Source organism: Salvelinus namaycush, chromosome 8 (assembly GCF_016432855.1).
Source record: "Salvelinus namaycush isolate Seneca chromosome 8, SaNama_1.0, whole genome shotgun sequence".
Classification (NCBI taxonomy): Eukaryota; Metazoa; Chordata; class Actinopteri; order Salmoniformes; family Salmonidae; genus Salvelinus; species Salvelinus namaycush.
The window spans coordinates 47,963,043-47,978,361 of NC_052314.1; the positions used below are offsets into that span (position 1 = coordinate 47,963,043).

Genomic DNA, 15,319 nt, shown 5'->3' on the forward strand with positions numbered 1-15,319 from the left:
AGACCTGCTGTTTTCAACTCTCTAGAGACAGCAGGAGCAGTAGAGATACTCTGAATGATCGGCTATGAAAGCCAACTGACATTTACTCCTGAGGTGCTGACCTGTTGCACCTTCTACAACCACTGTGATTATTACACTGCAAAAATTTAAATCTAAGTAAGATTAAATATCTTAAATCAAGGCAATATATGCTTGTTTTTTGTCTGACAAGATATTTCTTCTTATCAGCCAGTTTTTATGTTGGAGCATTTAACTTGTTTCAAGCTTTTTTGTCCTTAATTATCTTAATAAGATAATATAACTTGTTACTGAGATTGTATTACTGGTTCTGAGTAACTTAATGCTCGAAACTAGAATTACCAGAATTATAAAGCTGTTTGATCAACACTGACAAGTACAAAACTGCTTTGTCAAAGTCAGAATTTCTTATTTCAAGTATCTTATCCTTTTCATCTCTTCACATGTTAAAAACAGATAATGACCAAATGGAATTCACTGTTTTATTGTCAATCTTACACACAGCACAGCAATCATGAAGACAAAATACAGTACAGAACAAAGACAGTACACTTTTCATATCTGGGGAACACACTATGAGTCATTTGAACTGTTGTACAATTCTATTACATCCCCAAGATGGTATTTGACTTGTACATAAGTTTGGCTCTTGTTGCTAATTGTGTAATAAGAGGTCAAATCAACCAGCTTTTCAGCATCCACTAACTCAGTGGCCTGTGCAAGGTGTGGGACCTCAACTTGATAAGCCATGACGTTTCTATCAAAGCGTATAGTTTGAAATGGTTGATATTCCAAACAATAAAGCCTAGAATCAACAAGAAATATGTTTTTGACCAGTCCAAATTCTGGCATATTACCATTCAGTACTTTGGCAAAGATCATTGTCACGACTTCCGCCGAAGTCGGTCCCTCTCCTTGTTCGGCGGTCGACGGCACCGACCTTCTAGCCATCACTGATCCATTTTCCATTGGTTTTGTCTCGTCTTCCATCACACCTGGTTCCAATCCCATAAATTACATGTTGTGTATATAACCCTCTGTTTCCCCTCATGTTCTTGTCGGTGATTGTTTGTTGTATGTATTGGTGCTAGTTATGTTCTGGTGTGCGACGGATTTTGCACCCTCTTATATACAGTGGGGCAAAAAAGTATTTAGTCAGCCACCAATTGTGCAAGTTCTCCCACTTAAAAAGATGAGAAGCCTGTAATTTTCATCATAGGTACACTTCAACCATGACAGACAAAATGAGAAAAAGAAATCCAGAAAATCACATTGTAGGATTTTTAATGAATTTATTTGCAAATTATGGTGGAAAATAAGTATTTGGTTAATAACAAAAGTTTCTCAATACTTTGTTATATGTTGTGTAATAAGAGGTCAAATCAAAACAATAAACTCAAAATAGACATATACAGTATTCATGGAATTTACATAAATCTGTCTGGACAAAGCTCCATTCCAATGCTTCAAATTATTTTCAATGAGTAGACAGTCACAATGGAAAGAACAGGTGCAAATACTATCTGTACAATCTCTATTAGCTCAATTATCAGTTGTATATCTGCATTGACTTCCAAACTCTCCAAAACAAATGGCAATATCCTTAGCAGGACAAGCATTTGCCCAGATGACTGTTTTAGTTTACCATCACTTGACGTTAATGTACTAACAGAAAATGGGGAATGGCCGATCGCTAACATCTAGAGGGGAATAAGGGAAACCAAGAATAGCAGAATTCACTGAGTCCAGATCAATCTGTCCTGACACGACAAGATGATTCAAAACACATTTGATTTCCAGTGGGGCTATACCCTCCAGAATGACATGCATACTGTCTTGCAGAGTTTGTTGTATGATATCAAAGGCTGGGAATTCAACTAACTTGCTCCTTCTATTGATCCCATATGTTGTTCTCAGGCTGTTGCGAAGCAAGTCCGTCTGTGCCTTTTCTATTTCTTCACACTGTCTGACATGCTTCTCCAATGTCCTTTTAGTATATGCATCCTCATTGAAGTGTGACTGCATGTCCTCAAAAGAACACTCACAGTGTCTGCACTTACTGTAGGCAAAGCCCACACCCTCTTTGAACCCTGCTAGTTCATGTTGTGCCAGGGTGTCTCCACAGAGAGACCATGGCACCATATATAGTTATCTCTGTTAATAGTTAGCATTTTAACCCCACTGTACAATGCATCCATATCTTCCATGATTCTATTCAATATTACATCTACACCAGATTGACGGAGGTCTGCTGATCTAAGCCATGGCAAGTAGCCTGATAGCAGCCAGTTTAGACCTGTGTTTTGGATTTATATTTCCTAGGGTGGAGTACACCATTAACAACTTGTTCTTTGATGCAAAGGATCCTAGTGGATTACAAATTTCTATTTCATCCGTGTAAAGAACAATCTGCAATGCCTTTGGTTTCTCTGAAAATAAGGGATGTGATTTTAGAAGAGCACCATCAACAATGTCATGAAAAAAACTTTCCCTGCACATCTGGGTTCCCTTTTCAACCATTGACAAAATCCTTGGGTGTGATAAGAACTGTTCTAGACTTTTGACTAATGGTACATAAATGATTTTATGATCTTTGATCAAAATGTATTTTGATCCTCCACATTTCATCCTGCATATGGTTCGAGCAATTGGAATTTCCTCTGCGTCGAAACAGCTAAACTGCTTCTTAATAACACTGACCTGTCTAAATGTTGTTGCAACACCAGCAAAAGGGTCAATGAAATTGTCAAATATATCCATTGCATCTTTTTCAAGTTGACCTGATGTGCATCCTGAATGCTTCTTTAGCACTGCCTCCATCTGCTTCCTGAGGTTGTCCAATAGTGATGATTGATACTTCTGTACCCCAGCAACAATGTCATTCATGCCTTTCTGAAAATGAGAGAGAGAGAGGTGGGGAAGTCATCAATCATGGAGGTTGGAACACACCATGTACACCTAAGATATTCAGATTTGCTTATGACATATTCATTAACATAAGGGATCAACAATAGTAAGGTGGATAACCTAGCACTGAGAATGAACTCAACCATCACTGAACCACTACAAAATGCTCTGCATAATGTAACAAACCAAATGCTGTGCTCTGTTCAGAAAAAAGCATCTTACCTGTGAGAGACAATGCTTGGCTCTGGCATTTATCACAAAAGCAGTGGCATGTGTTGTCTGATCCTAAAAAAAAATGGACATTGAATGTAGTATCCTGACATGTGCGGGCTGGACATTACTAGTACATGACAAGTCTAATGTTTGTGATAGTCAGTCTTCGCAACCACTTCTCCTATGAATGCTATTAGTAAATCTAAGTACTTAAAATATGGTCAATTTCAGTAGATTGCCACCAACCGAGTAACTTACTTGTTGCATTGTGACAGCTCCATGTTGGTCAATGCCCCTCTGAGTCAGATGTATGGAGTTGCTTATCAGTGATGCTGGAGTTAGCTAGAAGCTGATCGGGTTGAATGTTGTTCTGTGTACCACACATCAAAGAAACAGATTATTATTTGAAATTGTATTTAGTTTCACCAATAGAGCTATTTAAGTGTTTTGTTCCTATTTATCATTGATTATTTTCACATTAACCCAACTTTAGCCATAAGAGTCATTATCGCTAAAATTATCGAATAGCCTATGGACAGACAGTATGACTTTGGTCCGTGTATCGTCCGTTCATTAAATATTTGATTTTAAATCCAGAGAACCAAAAAAGAAATGCTAACTAGCTAACGTTACTTACTTGTTCCGGTGGTACTTGGCTTTCCTCCGATAGCTGTTAATCTGGTCGGGTGCAATCAAAACGTTTATGTTGTGAAACTGCAAAATACAGAAAATAATATACTTTAGAATTCAATTCACACCGACATACTGAGGCTGTACATTATACATTTGAAGTTGCATGAATACAAAACACGTGCTAAGGTACCATACATCTGGCATGATGCCAAACCATATAGTTAATTGTTACTCATATGGTAATTGGCTAACTCCTTTCATTACTCTAATAATGTACAACCATCTCTGTAGAATAACAAAGCATATTACACTAGAAACAGTAACAACTACAGTATTGTATATTTTACAATTCGTTTGCATGACGCACGAGCAAAGTAATACAGCTGACGGCATACATGAAAGGCATTGCAATTTGTGTGAGTAAATGCAACCAACCAACATTAATATGTAAGCAACTCTATCAATAACAAGATTATCATCACTACCTAAATGCTTGAATTGAATTTACAAATAAATATTTTCCGAGGCTGAAGCGTGACAAGAAATAACTACACTGAAAGACCTAGCGTTGTTTTTAGCTGCTTCTATGCGTGCAAAACGAATTCTCTACTTCGTGTTTGCGTACAGTCTTTAAGTACCAGAAAGCTCCACTAGGGGGCGAATAACACAATGGAACACAATGACAATCCATTTTAACTATTGTAATAAAATAATCTGTTACCTTCTAACAGGATGGCAGCACATTACTAAAAGCAAACGCAAGTAAAACATTCCCACTGCTTTCGATGAAAAGGGCGGAAATAACTGAAAATGATGTTCACAAGTATTTATAATACGACCAGTAATTTGATTGGAGTAGAGTACAACAGCACTGGGACTTTTAACTATACATGTATCACTCCGATTTACAGGTGTTCTAATAACCGTTAATTACATTAACGATCGTTATCTATCTTAAATTGTAACAAACTTCGCACCGCAAAGATGAACATATTTCCCCAAATAACATTTCAGTTAAATTATGAATGGTCGTCAGGAGAGGACCGTAACGTGTAGACCTACACAAAGTAGCAGTAGAAAGCTAGTGTGTAGGAAAATGTATATGTGGTGCTTGGCAACAGTCCAGTCCCAGACCAGTTGTGGAACTATGTGTCCCAGTCCAGTTGTGGAACTATGTGTGTTGGCCGAACCAAATAAATTATTAAATAAATAAACACATCATAATCTGTTGTCGCTTATTACTGTTAACTAATAAATTGCGCTTGTAGAACTGTTGTATAAAAGCAATATCACACTCGAGGTCGTGCTGTTATACTGAATATTATTATCTGCGGCCTCATACCTACGACCGAATCACAGCAGTGCTGATATTCAGCACTCCCTCTCGTGTGATATTGCTTAATGGACGTACGTTCATCACATTATCTAGCTAAATAAGGGAAGCCTATAACTAAAAAGTAAAAGACGGTCCAAATTTTTGAGTCATCTAACAACACCATGAATGAAGATGACACAAATCTAGGCATGGATCATATATCAACCGCAGTATTAAAAGGTAATGTTCATTTGTTTATACCCGTCTACCTTTCTCCTTAGCAAGCTAACATTAGCTTACGTTCATTTGAATTGGAAAGTTGGCAAACCAAGTTAGCATGCTAATTTTAACTAGGTAACGTTGACTGTTAGCAGTTAATAATTGCACGAACGGCCATTCGTTGAAAAAACTTCAACTTTGGTTAGATTGAGAGTGCTTTATTGCCAGAAATAGTGTTGATGAGGTGTAAATGTGCCCTAATGACTGACACCTTCGATTATTTAGCTTTGGCGCTCTTTCTATTGACAATAGAAAATAAATAGAAAGGGCGTCAGATGGCGAGCTAAATTATCGATGGTGTCAGTCATTGTCTACAATCTTAGCTAGGCAGGCAAAGATTAACTACCTAAGATTTTCAATATGGGAGACAATTTAGCGTTAACGTTAGTTTCATTAGCTTGCACTATCTTTTGGATTAAAGTAGTTGACGTCAACGTTAATGATATACTGGTAGTCTAATTTTGTTAGCTAACATTAGCTAGCTTGGTAAATCATTCCTGCATTAACTGGAAAGGGAAGGCAGTATGCTAATGTCTCATAACCTATATCAACCTGACACTTTGCGTCTATAAACTATGATTTAGTTGCTAATTATTTAACTATTTACCATGTGGTTAAATGTGTTTTTCAGCTGCTAATATAAGCACAGGCATGCTGCCCAGCCTCTCTAAGGAGGATTTCTGTGATCTTTCTCGGGCCAGAGCACTTCTTCAGAAGGAGAACCATTTGGAGATTTACTCATGGTGAAAATGAGGTAATGTTAGATTTTGACATTTGGGAGACATTTCATCTAACCATGCAGACAGTGTTTCCTCTTATCAAAGTAGCATTTCCTGGCCATCATTACAATACATGCATCTAAAGATGTAGTTGTTTTGGTGTTTGCTGTTAGGTTGTTGTTACAGTGTGGTGTTCTTTTTTATTTATAATTACCATTGAATAAATGTATGTCTTGTACAGGGTCAAGAATCAGACCTGTGTAGACCAGGCACCTCTGGGACCTGTGATTTCAGCCCCACTTCCCCCCCTTCTTCCCTCGAAGCAGCATTACCCATGCAGAGCAAGGGGAATAACAACTCCAAGTCTCAGAGCGAGTGACGTTTGAAACGCTATTAGCGCGCACCCTGCTAACTAGCTAGCCATTTCACATCGGTTACACCAGCCTAATCTCGGGAGTTGATAGGCTTGAAGCACAGCGAAGAGCTTCTGGCAAACCGCAGGAAAGTGCTATTTGAATGAATGCTTACGAGCGTGCTGCTGCCTACCACCGCTCAGTCAGACTGCTCTATCAAATCATAGACTTAGTTATAACATAACACACAGAAATATGAGCCTTAGGTCATTAATATGGTAGAATCCGGAAACTATAATCTCGAAAACAAGACGTTTATTCTTTCAGTGAAATACGGAACGTTCCGTATTTTATCTAACGGGTGGCATCCATAAGTCTAAATATTCCTGTTACATTGCACAACCTTCAATGTTATGTCATAATTACGTAAAATTCTGGCAAATTAGGCGGCCCAAACTGTTGCATATACACTGAGAGAAGTGACACAATTTCACTTGGTTAATATTGCCTGCTAACCTGGATTTCTTTTAGCTAAATATGCAGGTTTAAAAAATATATACTTCTGTGTATTGATTTTAAGAAAGGCATTGATGTTTATGGTTAGGTACACGTTGGAGCAATGATACGCACCGCATCGATTATATGCAACGCAGGACAAGCTAGATAAACTAGTAATATCATCAACCATGTGTAGTTAACTAGTGATTATGATTGATTGATTGTTTTTTATAAGATAAGTTTAATGCTAGCTAGCAACTTAACTTGGCTTCTTACTGCATTTGCGTAACAGGCAGGCTCCTCGTGGAGTGCAATGTAATCAGGTGGTTAGAGCGTTGGACTAGTTAACTGTAAGGTTGCAAGATTGAATCCCCAGAGCTGACAAGGTAAAAATCTGTCGTTCTGCCCCTGAACGAGGCAGTTAACCCACCGTTCCTAGGCCGTCATTGAAAATAAGAATGTGTTCTTAACTGACTTGCCTAGTTAAATAAAGATTAAATAAAGGTGTAAAAAAAAAAACGGCCAAATCGGTGTCCAAAAATACCAATTTCCGATTGTTATGAAAACTTGAAATCGGCCCTAATTAATCTGCCATTCCGATTAATCGGTCGACCTCTAGTAACAAACATGATTTCCGTTAAGAGAGCAGCAGGGGATGACTTCCAGTATCCATGCAGCCGTGAACTCACTGTAATGGCGAAGCGTCTCATAGAGTACTACCCAATGCTGCGGGACAGATCTACAACCAGTGGAGCTGAGTGGGTAAGTCACTACTCAGGTATTCAACACATGTTTCTAAACGCAGCACTGTTGGAACCTGGCAGCCAAAGTGCAAACATCTGACACTCAAAATAGGAGGGATGTGCTTCATCCAGATCAATCAGGGCAACATGTGTCTGCTTGTATCGTTTCATTTCTGGATTCGATTTTGTTTAATGTGATTTATAACACAAACAATTTGTTGTTTTTTAGGAATCTGTGAAGAAGCAGCTTTTGAAAAGGATTCAGAATGTGACAACCCCCAAAAAGAAGTAGGGAGCGACTCCTTCAAGAAAGAGGCCACGAAGCCTTAGATTTCAGAGCAGCCAGGAGATGTCCACTGATGAGACTGATGAATCCACCTCCTCAACCCTGATCTTGGAGAGATCCCCACAATCTAGATGCAGCACCCCAGAGGTTGAACAGTTGGGTGGTAGGTACACAAATTTAAATAGTGGATAGTGTTTCTGTATAAATGCAACTTCTACTACTACTCTAAATGAGGGACTAGAAACAAAGTGACTGTTTAGTCGTCAGTGTTTCCTGTGGAATGAGAGGTTTGGGGGGGGTAGTACCAGCGGAATCACTGGTCTGAATTTCAGTCTACATTTTTAAATGTTAATTGGTCGGGTTTGTTATGTTTTCTGGCATCAGAAACTACTGAGAGCCTACAGAACCAGACCAGACATTATAAAACTCTACAGGAGATGTACAAAACCAAGGCCAGACCCAACCAGAAGGATGTTTCCCAGCTCCTGGACCTTGAATTCCAAGCAAGACGGGCCTTCATCGACTCTGATGCTACTAAGGAGCAGGACAGGCCTACCAAGATACTTCAAGCGTATCCCTGCTTCAGAGAACTGGATCATGTAAGCAAATGTATTAATTTTAAGTAGGCCTATGCCTCTTTAGCCTGGTTAACACTAGACCGAATCTCAAATGAGATGCGGTGTGGGAACTGAGCAGCGTGAGAAGCCATAAGCAGGGACGGGGGTAAACTACTTCGTGCAAATGTAAAACAGTGAGCTCGCTAGAATTCGGTCTGGTAGTAACCAGGCTAATGCTTCCTATGCCTCCAGCTAGATAGACAGACAGAGTCTTACACTGTCTGTCTGTCTGTGTCAGGTTATGGATGAACTCCGGCGGATCCTCGATCAAGGGAACTCCCGCTTCATACCTGAACTGAAGACCCGCTGGGGGACCTTTTACAACAAGGCACAGTTTTATGGAGTGTTCAAAAAGGTCATGAAGCCACCGCTGCTGGACAAAGGTAATTACTGGCTCTGTTGACAACGGAGAATTCCATGAACGGATTAATTTTTGTTTAAATAACGCTGCAGTAAATCAAATGAAACCATTTTTGTTTTTAACAGTGAAGCACTCAATCGCCATGATGAAGGATTTACCAGATATGTTCCCATCACCTGTGGCTCCACCGAAGAAGTTAGGACATGCAAGTGAGGCTATGCTTCACATCCTTGAGGTAAGAAATGTGTGCATGTATTAGAATTTATTACTTAACCATAACATACAAAGAGTGTGAATTGTCTTTGTGGTCATATTTGTTTTTCTCTTTGTGTTTGTGTCAGTCTGCAGAAGAGCCCAACACCTTTCTTCAGGCGAGACCACTCTTCAGCCCTGTCGTGAATGTCTGCGAAACCAACTGCGTACTGGCCATTGGAACCATGCCTGTGGTGACCTTCCCAAAAGAGGACATCTATGCCAGCGTGATGTATCTCATGGCGTGTTATTACGCCTTTCACCTCACATATCCCAAGTGCATTGCGACACTCCTCTCTGTGCTGCAGACAGAAGTCCTCTCGGACGCAATCCATGACCGGGACATGACTTCTTCATAGAAAAAGGCTATGGTCGAGTGGAAAAAGTTAATTACTGACTAGGGTTGCACAATACAATTTTTTAATTTCCAGTCCCGATAACAGAACTGTGTGTATTGGCCCATCCGAGAACCGATCCGATAACCTTTAATAAATAGGCAGGGCGTTTGTTGTTTATTATAAGAAGGTTTAAAGCACTTATGTTTGTTATCTTCCCATTGGTCTTACATTTTCACCTTGACCACCAATGGCCTTTGTTGTTGTTTTTGCATCCTTTGTTCTGCCCGTATCAGCCTCTGGATATACTGAGTCCTCAATAAAGAAGTGAAAAGAAATTAGAGCAAGCCAATCTCATTTCTAGAAGTAGTACAAGTACATTTGTCTTAGTCAGGATTACTTATTTTAAGCACAATATGCTATTTTTATTTCAAGACGATTGCAATAGCATTGGATTCTAAATTTAAGCACATTTTCCTACATATTGAGAAAATAATTCTTAAATCTTTTCTTTGTATCCAGACAAATGTACTTGTTTTTAGTGTAGCTGTACTTGTTTTAAGATATATTTACTAAACATATAGCCTTATTTCTGTCACGATCGCTGTCGTTGTGGAAATGACCGGACCAAGGTGCAGTATGGTGAGTGTACATTTCTTTTATTTTGATAAATGTCACCAACAAAACAAAGAACAAAGGAAACGACCGTGAAGCTTACTTAGGCTATAATGCCACTTACAAAGACAACTACCCACAAATACAAAAGGAAAAAAGGCTGCCTAAGTATGATTCCCAATCAGAGACAATGATAGGCAGCTGTCTCTGATTGAGAACCATACCCAGCCAAAACATAGAAACAAAGAACATAGAGTTTCCCACCCGTGTCACACCCTGACCAACCAAACAGAATAAAAAGATCTCTACGGTCAGGGTGTGAATTTCAAGATGATGGCACTAGGATTTGCTACATTTTCCTACATATTGAGAAAATGATTCTTAAATCTTTTCTTTGTATCCAGACAAATTACTTGTTTTTAGTCTGAACGCACTAGGTTTAAGATATCTGCGTTCTTTGAGACTAGATAATTTTACTTGTTTAAAACATTTTGGCAAGTAAACTTTTCCTGTTCTGTTGGCAGATAATTTTGCTTATTTTAAGTAATGTTTCCCTCATTTTATTGCTTTTTTTCTTGTTTTTGAGAGCTGACTTTTTGCAGTGTATTATTTGAACCTGCTGGTCATCTATGAACATTTGAACATCTTGGCCATGTTCTGTTATAGTCTCCACCCGGCATAGCCTGAAGAGGACTGGCCACCCCTCATAGCCTGGTTCCTCTCTCGGTTTCTTCCTAGGTTCTGGCCTTTCTAGGGAGTTTTTCCGAGTCACCGTGCTCCTACACCTGCATTGCTTGCTGTTTGGGGTTTTAGGCTGGGTTTCAGTACAGCACTTTGTGACATCAGCTGATGCAAGAAGGGCTTTATAAATACATTTGATTGATGTCTACTTCTGATAAGCCGCTCAGTAAAACAATCAAGCATCCCAGAAAAGTGCAAATAAATTGCCCACATTAACATGTGTTGCCTAAGAAACAAGGTTCATGAAATCGTTAATAACCGATGACATTCATATACTGACTATCTCTGAAACTGACTTCAATAATACCTTTGATGACATAGCGGCAGCAATACATGGTTATAACATCTACAGCAATGCTAACGGGGTCGGTGTTGCAGTCTATATTCAGAGAAACATTCCAGTAAAGCTTAGAGAGGATCTCATGCCAAATACTGTTGGAAGGAAAATGGCTACAGGTTCATCTACCTCACCTATAGCCCATTCTGGTGGGAAGCTGTTATAGACCACCAAGTGCTAACATTTAGTACCTGGATAATATGTGTGAAGTGCTTGATAATGTATGTGATATCAACTGAGAAGAATATTTTCTGGGGAACCTAAATATTGACTGGCTTTGATCAAGCTGCCCACTCAAAAAGCTTCAAATTTAACGGTGCCTGCAACCTAGTTCAGGTTATCAGTCGAGCTACCAGGGTATTTACAAACAGCATAGGAATGAAATCTACATCCATGTGAAGAACATTTGATGGTCTGTGGTGTGTAATCAAGAGCAAACAATCTCTGCACTTGACACATTTATGAAATTGTTTACTCCAGTTACTAAAACACATGCACCCATTAAGAAAATGACTGAAAAAATTGTTAAATCCCTGTGGATTGATGAGGAATTTCACATTTTTATGGTTGAGAGGGATGAGGGAAAAGGAATGGAAAATAAGTCTGGCTGCATAACCAATTGGAAAACCTACTGCAAATTGAGAAAAAATGTGGCTAAACAGAACAAAAAGAAGAAGAAACTATGAAACAAAAATAAATTATATCAAGAATTACAGTAAAAAGCTTTGGAGCACCTTAAATGAAATTTTAGGCAAAAAGGAAAACTCAGCTCCTATCAGGTATCAAGGTAAGACGCAAGTGCAGACTGAAGTAACAATGTTAATTGTAACAGGGGCAGACAAACGACAGGTCAAGGCAGGCAGGGGTCGATAATCCAGAGTAGAAGCAAACGTACAGGACGGCAGGCAGGCTCAGGGACAGGCAGAGTTCAGTAATCTAGAGGTGGAGCAAAGGTACAGGATGGCAGGCAGGCTCAGGGACAGGCAGAGTGGTCAGGTGGGCAGGTACAGGGTCAGGACAGGCAAGGGTCAAAAACCAGGAGGACGAGAAAAAGAGATGCTGGGAAAAGACAGGAGCTGACAGGACAAACAGTGGTAAGCTTAACAAACAAGACGAACTGGCACAGACAGACAGAAAACACAAGTATAAATACCCAGAGGATAAGTGGGGAAGATGGGTGACACCTGGAGGGGGTGGAGACAAGCACAAGGACAGCTGATACAGATCAGGGCATGACAGCTCCAAGAGCACCTCCTCCCAGCTGCCCACTGCACTGAGGCTAGGAAACACTGTCACCACCGATAAATCCACTATAATTGAGAATATCAATAAGCATTTTTCTATGGCTGGCCATGCGTTCCACCTGGCTACCCCTACCCCGATCAACAGCCCTCCACCCCCCACAGCAACTCGCCCAAGCAAATCAAATCAAGTTTATTTTATATAGCCCTTCGTACATCAGCTAATATCCCGAAGTGCTGTACAGAAACCCAGCCTAAAACCCCAAACAGCAAGCAATGCAGGTGTAGAAGCACGGTGGCTAGGAAAAACTCCCTAGAAAGGCCAAAACCTAGGAAGAAACCTAGAGAGGAACCAGGCTATGAGGGGTGGCCAGTCCTCTTCTGGCTGTGCCGGGTGGAGATTATAACAGAACATGGCCAAGATGTTCAAATGTTCATAAATGACCAGCATGGTCAAATAATAATAATCACAGTAGTTATCGAGGGTGTAGCAAGTCAGCACCCCAGGAGTAAATGTCAGTTGGCTTTTCATAGCCGATCATTAAGAGTATCTCTACCGCTCCTGCGGTCTCTAGAGAGTTGAAAACAGCAGGTCTGGGACAGGTAGCACGTCCGGTGGACAGGTCAGGGTTCCATAGCCGCAGGCAGAACAGTTGAAACTGGAACAGCAGCAAGGCCAGGTGGACTGGGGACAGCAAGGAGTCATCATGCCCAGTAGTCCTGACGTATGGTCCTAGGGCTCAGGTCCTCCGAGAGAGAGAAAGAAAGAGAGAAGGAGAGAATTAGAGAGAGCATACTTAAATTCATACAGGACACTGGATAAGACTGGAGAAGTACTCCAGATATAACCAACTGGCCCTAGCCCCCCGACACAAACTACTGCAGCATAAATACTGGAGGCTGAGACAGGAGGGGTCAGGAGACACTGTGGCCCCAGCCGATGATACCCCCGGACAGGGCCAAACAGGAAGGATATAACCCCACCCACTTTGCCAAAGCACAGCCCCTGCACCACTAGAGGGATATCTTCAACCACCAACTTACAATCCTGAGACAAGGCCGAGTATAGCCCACAAAGATCTCCACCACAGCACAAACCAAGGGGGGGCGCCAACCCAGACAGGAAGATCATGTCAGTAACTCAACCCACTCAAGTGACGCACCCCTCCTAGGGACGGCATGAAAGAGCACCAGTAAGCCAGTGACTCAGCCCCTGTAATAGGGTTAGAGGTAGAGAATCCCAGTGGAGGGGAACCGGCCAGGCAGAGACAGCAAGGGCGGTTTGTTGCTCCAGAGCCTTTCCGTTCACCTTCACACTCCTGGGCCAGACTACACTCAATCATATGACCTACTGAAGAGATAAGTCTTCAGTAAAGACTTAAAGGTTGAGACCGAGTCTGCGTCTCTCACATGGGTAGGCAGACCATTCCATAAAAATGGAGATCTATAGGAGAAAGCCCTGCCTCCAGCTGTTTGCTTAGAAATTCTAGGGACAATTAGGAGGCCTGCGTCTTGTGACCGTAGCGTACGTGTAGGTCTGTACGGCAGGACCAACTCGGAAAGATAGGTAGGAGCAAGCCCATGTAACGCTTTATAGGTTAACAGTAAAACCTTGAAATCAGCCCTTGCCTTAACAGGAAGCCAGTGTAGGGAAGCTAGCACTGGAGTAATATGATCAAATTTCTTGGTTCTAGTCAGGATTCTAGCAGCCGTATTTAGCACTAACTGAAGTTTATTTAGTGCTTTATCCGGGTAGCCGGAAAGTAGAGCATTGCAGTAGTCTAACCTAGAAGTAACAAATGCATGGATACATTTTTCTGCATCATTTTTGGACAGAAAATGTCAGATTTTTGCAATGTTACGTAGATGGAAAAAAGCTGTCCTTGAAACAGTCTTGATATGTTCGTCAAAAGAGAGATCAGGGTCCAGAGTAACGCCGAGGTCCTTCACAGTTTTATTTGAGACGACTTTACAACCATCAAGATTAATTGTCAGATTTAACAGAAGATCTCTTTGTTTCTTGGGACCTAGAACAAGCATCTCTGTTTTGTCCGAGTTTAAAAGTAGAACGTTTTCAGCCATCCACTTCCTTATGTCTGAAACACAGGCTTCTAGCGAGGGCAATTTTGGGGCTTCACCATGTTTCATTGAAATGTACAGTTGTGTGTCATCCGCATAGCAGTGAAAGTTAACATTATGTTTTCGAATAACATCCCCAAGAGGTAAAATATATAGTGAAAACAATAGTGGTCCTAAAACGGAACCTTGAGGAACACCGAAATGTACAGTTGATTTGTCAGAGGACAAACCATTCACAGAGACAAACTGATATCTTTCCGACAGATAAGATCTAAACCAGGCCAGAACTTGTCCGTGTAGACCAATTTGGGTTTCCAGTCTCTCCAAAATAATGTGGTGATCGATGGTGTCAAAGGCAGCACTAAGGTCTAGTAGCACGAGGACAGATGCAGAGCCTCGGTCTGACGCCATTAAAAGGTCATTTACCACCTTCACAAGTGCAGTCTCAGTGCTATGATGGGGTCTAAAACCAGACTGAAGCATTTCGTATACATTGTTTGTCTTCAGGAAGGCAGTGAGTTGCTGCGCAACAGCTTTTTCAAATTTTTTTGAGAGGAATGGAAGATTCGATATAGGCCGATAGTTTTTTATATTTTCCAGGTCAAGGTTTGGCTTTTTCAAGAGAGGCTTTATTACTGCCACTTTTAGTGAGGTTGGTACACATCCGGTGGATAGAGAGCCGTTTATTATGTTCAACATAGGAGGGCCAAGCACAGGAAGCAGCTCTTTCAGTAGTTTAGTAGAAATAGGATCCAGTATGCAGCTTGAAGGTTTAGA

At 40.7% G+C, this 15,319-nt stretch overlaps 1 protein-coding gene and 1 long non-coding RNA gene across 4 annotated transcripts; one reads left to right on the forward strand and one right to left on the reverse strand.

Moving 5' to 3' along the window:
- Window positions 1-3,147: 3,147 nt before the first annotated feature.
- On the reverse strand, window positions 3,148-3,853 carry LOC120052256. Its single transcript, XR_005477357.1, has 3 exons — window positions 3,776-3,853; window positions 3,397-3,508; window positions 3,148-3,210 (listed from the first exon to the last, which is right to left on the reverse strand). It is a non-coding gene; the product is annotated as an uncharacterized LOC120052256 (long non-coding RNA).
- Window positions 3,854-5,165: 1,312 nt separating this feature from the next.
- On the forward strand, window positions 5,166-9,856 carry LOC120051948. 3 transcript variants are annotated; one of them, XM_038998824.1, is made up of 8 exons: window positions 5,166-5,326; window positions 5,997-6,119; window positions 7,578-7,697; window positions 7,908-8,127; window positions 8,349-8,563; window positions 8,820-8,964; window positions 9,068-9,177; window positions 9,284-9,856. In XM_038998824.1, exons 4-8 carry the CDS (start codon window positions 8,028-8,030, stop codon window positions 9,551-9,553), a joined length of 840 nt encoding a protein of 279 aa, XP_038854752.1. In that variant the 5' UTR covers window positions 5,166-5,326; window positions 5,997-6,119; window positions 7,578-7,697; window positions 7,908-8,027; the 3' UTR covers window positions 9,554-9,856. The 3 variants fall into 3 exon arrangements, with proteins under 3 accessions (XP_038854752.1, XP_038854753.1, XP_038854754.1); XM_038998825.1 differs by having other exon boundaries at window positions 7,585-7,697; XM_038998826.1 differs by lacking the exons at window positions 5,166-5,326; window positions 5,997-6,119 and having other exon boundaries at window positions 7,478-7,697.
- The last annotated feature ends 5,463 nt before the right edge of the window (window positions 9,857-15,319 follow it).

What these genes read in the sequence shown, in the direction of transcription:
- LOC120051948 (XM_038998824.1), top strand. Translation starts at nt 8,028, where the DNA reads ATGTCCACTGATGAGACTGATGAATCCACCTCCTCAACCCTGATCTTG. An exon ending in GCTTCAGAGAACTGGATCAT is followed by an intron (nt 8,564 to 8,819) that starts GTAAGCAAATGT and finishes TGTCTGTGTCAG; the next exon opens with GTTATGGATGAACTCCGGCG. An exon ending in GCCACCGCTGCTGGACAAAG is followed by an intron (nt 8,965 to 9,067) that starts GTAATTACTGGC and finishes TGTTTTTAACAG; the next exon opens with TGAAGCACTCAATCGCCATG.